Source organism: Opisthorchis viverrini (genome assembly GCF_000715545.1).
Source record: "Opisthorchis viverrini unplaced genomic scaffold opera_v5_445, whole genome shotgun sequence".
Taxonomy (NCBI): Eukaryota; Metazoa; Platyhelminthes; class Trematoda; order Opisthorchiida; family Opisthorchiidae; genus Opisthorchis; species Opisthorchis viverrini.
In genome coordinates this window covers 99,415-103,808 of record NW_008752107.1, presented here as the reverse complement: position 1 = coordinate 103,808, position 4,394 = coordinate 99,415, and the positions used below count along the sequence as shown (strand labels likewise).

Below are 4,394 nucleotides of genomic sequence, written 5' to 3'. Positions count from 1 at the left end.
TAGCGACTGAAACATGAGGCGGCCTGGTGCAGCACATTTAGTTGCCTGAGAACGTCATAAACGAGAGGTTGCCTACCTCTTACGTGAGACCTTCAAGTCGAGCGCCCATGCATCTGCTTGAAGACTGAGAAACTGAAAGTCTGTGAGACGGTGAATGCGCTTCGGGAGTCTGAATGATTCTGTCGGAAGTTTGGCGCCACTTTATCGGGAACGCATTGTCTTTGACTGGGACGATACGGTGCACAGCAGAAATAATACCTAAGAGGCCGGCAAATGGTTTGAGTCTCCGTAAACTTTATCAGTCCTTCACAATTCACCACGATGTGTGGACTAGTCGTCCTCGCAAGTTTGACTTTGTCTGTTTTTAGTATACACTTCTTCAGCAGTTTGTGAAACTGCACTGGAAATTTCCCCGAATGAACACAATCTCTTTAAATCTGGTTTTGGATCCATTCACCGCACAGTTTTGTGGCTTACAAATAATACAGTAGTGTGTAACAGCAGCTGGAATTCTTCGTTTGAAACACTGAATTGCTTCTCAGAAACACTATCACCTTTTCGAAGTTTAGTTCTCAAACACTATCCAGACTTCGTTCGACTGGGAACCCACAGCCTTGCAGCCTCTGATGCAGGTAGCTGGTATAGTGTGGTTGGCCAGAACGGCCATCGTGATCTTTGCGTTTTGGGAGCCGATTTCTCTGGACGGACAAATAAAGAACCGTTGTTCTGTCTATGTTGTCTGACAACTTTCCGCACCCTCTGGTGGAACACGTCTGTCAGTGAATAGGCCTTCCCGAGGTCTTCTGGAGAGTATTTCAAAGGGATCAAGAGACGAATTACACTCTCAACCAGACTGAGGCATCCCAAACCGTTTTAGACAATTACTCACATTGCGGACTGCATCACAACCCGCTGACATTCCTTCTTCAGCATTATCTTGCCAACCATTCATCTGGCGTGGAGTTATCAGGCAAATATTTGTAAAAATGGGTTTATTTTATCTAACTTGGCTCAAGCGGTTCACCTAGAGTCCGTGAAGTTGAGGCGAAGTCACTTAAAAGTTGACTCGGACTGTCACTGGTTAATGTATCCGTATCCGTCCCGGAGCTCCTCTGGTAGTTGTGCGTGGATCCTGTTGGAAAGGCATTCCGTCGCTTTTAACTTGTAGTTCAGTCGAGTCTAGTATGACATACAATTTAGCCTTGTGTAGAACTCAGCGGACAATACGAAGACCTCTAGAGATGTACCACGCAGATCGAACCCTTCAATCTTTGCACTTGCTCGGTATGTAAGGCCCATCCTTCTCTGTTGATAACCCTACCCCTGTCAGACACCAACTCAGTGGGTGAATTTCTGGTCGTTGCTGTGGGCCACGATTATGTTCACCTTCGTCCGCAGCAGTTACAAGCGTCGGAGCAAGCTGCTGGTGATCAGGCCACAGGTAGGTTTTCTTTTGAACAATCTTTCTGGTCGGGAATCTAGATTATGCGTAACCTATGGTTCGGATTATTCATTACACCTTGTGTGGCTTCTTCAGGTGGATGATTCGAGAAACGAATGCTTCCCTGCGTCAGGTACTTTTTTTTATTGCAATAGCTATTTCGTTAACTGAAACGCTCGCTTAATCACGAGGCGGATTGAATGACTCCACATTGTCTTCCTTGGTTTCGTGCTGGCCCAAGTAAACTAGGCCATGATCAACACCATAATCGTGTGACTAGCAACATTATGGCCACTTGTCTCCCACTTCGATCCGTAAGTGGTGAGCCGTGTAATACTGGACAATCCAGAATGTGATGCTTGAATTAGCTTGTTGTACCGGCAGTATTAGGTAGAATAACCCATGACAGTGGTGCCGCAAACGGTCAGCGGAACCTGGATTCAGTGAGCCATCTTCCCATTAGAAGGCCTCGTCCTAGAAGAACCGAAAAAGCCCCGTGAATTTCCATTTTACGGAATTGCTACTTCGACCTCACCGGCTAGTATATCTTCTGCGTCCTGTGATTGGTATGGTCCACCGGTTCATCTTTGACATCAATCGTCTTGTTTCTCCACCTGATTCGATCATTACTGACAGGTAGTTCAGCATTCTTGCTCACCTCTGTTCACCTATCCCTTCGTATTTAACTTATGTCGGACGTTTCTAGACGATCGTCGGTTTATCGGTTCCATCGGCATAGTTCGATTTCGAACGACAGACTGCAATCTATTCGGCTATAAATCACCAGTTATAAACAGCAGATTAGCCAAAAGTAGCCAGTAACGATGCGACACATTCAGCGTCCCAGAAGTGCCTCCATTTCGAGATGATGGTAGCCACAGCAAGCTTTTGGAACCGGTTATTTTGCGTATATGAAGCTCGATATCGAATACTGATCCAACACGCATGCAAAAACGCGTCAGTGATTTGCAGATGGTAGTCAGTAATCACCGGCCAAGTTGATTCGAGAAGAACGTTTTTTGTGACATTTCTGTAGGTTTGTGATCCCAAGCGTAAAAGTTTCAATGTAGCTAAGTCTCGATTTACAGAAGCTAGTGTGGGGGAGGTGTGGCGATTTATACAAATAATTCTTGGCCTTGAAAGCGCTTATTGTTTAAGCATGCTCCGTTCGACGTTGGTGCGCTGTCCAGTGTGACAAGCGCCCCGGAAACGGACATCGGCCGTGCATTGCTTGTCATATTATCCATTCAGCGACCTGTCTCTCATCGTAGAGTACGACCGAACAAGTATGCCAGTGAACCAAACGCGTACACGCACCGATCACCCACAGATCAACTTGTTCCGGTCTATCGGTTGTCCCCCGATTACTAGCAGCAAGTAACCATCTTTTCCACTAAGCTTTCGGCAACGTTTTTGAGTCGGGTAGACGGATGCATTGATTAAACCTCAGTCAAATCCTCTACATCTGGCCTAACTATTGTAAAAGGCATCTTGCCATCTTGCGAACGTCCGCTTTGTCTATCCGTGTTACGTAAACGTGGTCCTCCCCAAAGAGGAGCTATCCTCTTGAGAAGCGCATTTTGCCTCAGCCACGGTTGTTTGTATTCCTCCCTGAAGAGTGTTCACTCCACCCCCTATCCGGAAGGGATGGGAATATCTTCTACTCTGTAGCGTCCTTTCTCGGGCGAATTACAAGATTCCCCTTATCATGCGAACTGGTGGTAAGTATTAGTAAGTACTGTAGTTTACCACGGGGAAGTCGTTCTGTATTCTCTCATGACTACCAACATCTCGTCAGTTTGGATCATACACACCTTGCCCACTTGAAAAGCCATTCAAATGAATAACCTCTTCGGAGGCACGGATCAGTAGTTTTTATCATTCCGCTTGCCCTCCTGCATGCTTTTATTGGACATATTGGTTTTTCATCAATTTCCTTTTTCAGACATTTATTCCATCCGTTTTCAGGTTCCTTCGTGTTCGATAGCTTCAGCCGTCTACGCCAAATGGGCTCTGGCGCCCATGCGATTGTTTGGCGTGTAAACTCCACCCATACGTGACTGTCCTACCGTCTTACTTCTTCCATCGTATAACTGCTTTTCGTTCGTCATCGCTTTGACACTTGTCGATCTCAAGCATGTTCTTTTGCCATCCGACCACTGTTTTCCAGTTTCATTTCATGCGCCGCTGTTAATGCCTGTGATATCGGATCATTAGTTCCTCCATCGGCGGTAATTCTCCCTTTCCACAGTTGTCTTTTAAAGCCCATTAAGTTGTCTTTCTTTGAACCTAACTATCGATCATGTGCAATAGTGACCAGCTTCACACTTCTTTTCTCTTTACAACCTTTTCTGGTGGTGACAGTCCACTGTAATCTGCATTACCTTTTCGGTTTGCCTCCTCATCGTTATACGTCTCAAATAAACAATACGCCTACTGCTCTCAACTACTACGCGTCATTCTGTTACGGGACCACCTTTGCTTCGAGCTCTCAATTGTGTACACTCGTGAAGCAGGTATTTCGCACTGTTGGGTTATTAATTCCAGCTGGTTGCTTTCAAAAAGGAAGAGTAGTACTTGCCGTCCGTTGCAAGAAGCGTAATTGAATTTGGGTCTGGTCCCGATTCCCTTCTCTCGGTACCTAAGCGGCTGTTGTAAAATCTGGACTTCTTACTAGGGCGTTGTATGACAAAGAATGTGGGTGATGATAGACAAATACGATGAATGTCTTCAGTACATAGGCTAGTCCTGTCCCATTAGAATCGCTGTAACGCTGTACACTACTGATGAGATGTGAGTAGTCTATGGCTTGATGTCAGCTCCGTTGTATGACAATGTGGGTGATGATAGACAAATACGATGAATGTCTTCAGTACATAGGCTAGTCCTGTCCCATTAGAATCGCTGTAACGCACGCTGCTACTAATGAGATGTGAGTAGTCTATGGCTTGAT

At 45.7% G+C, this 4,394-nt stretch overlaps 1 protein-coding gene across 1 annotated transcript in view; it reads left to right on the top strand.

Moving 5' to 3' along the window:
- The window catches only part of T265_11114 (hypothetical protein), a gene marked incomplete at both ends in the record, with an annotated part of 62,317 nt that extends 58,442 nt beyond the window's left edge, over window positions 1–3,875 (top strand). Inside the window, 2 exons of the mRNA XM_009177680.1 lie at window positions 1,331–1,441; window positions 3,410–3,875. Coding sequence (XP_009175944.1) covers window positions 1,331–1,441; window positions 3,410–3,501 — 203 coding nt within the window. The remainder of the gene's footprint in view (window positions 1–1,330; window positions 1,442–3,409) is intronic.
- Window positions 3,876–4,394: the final 519 nt, after the last annotated feature.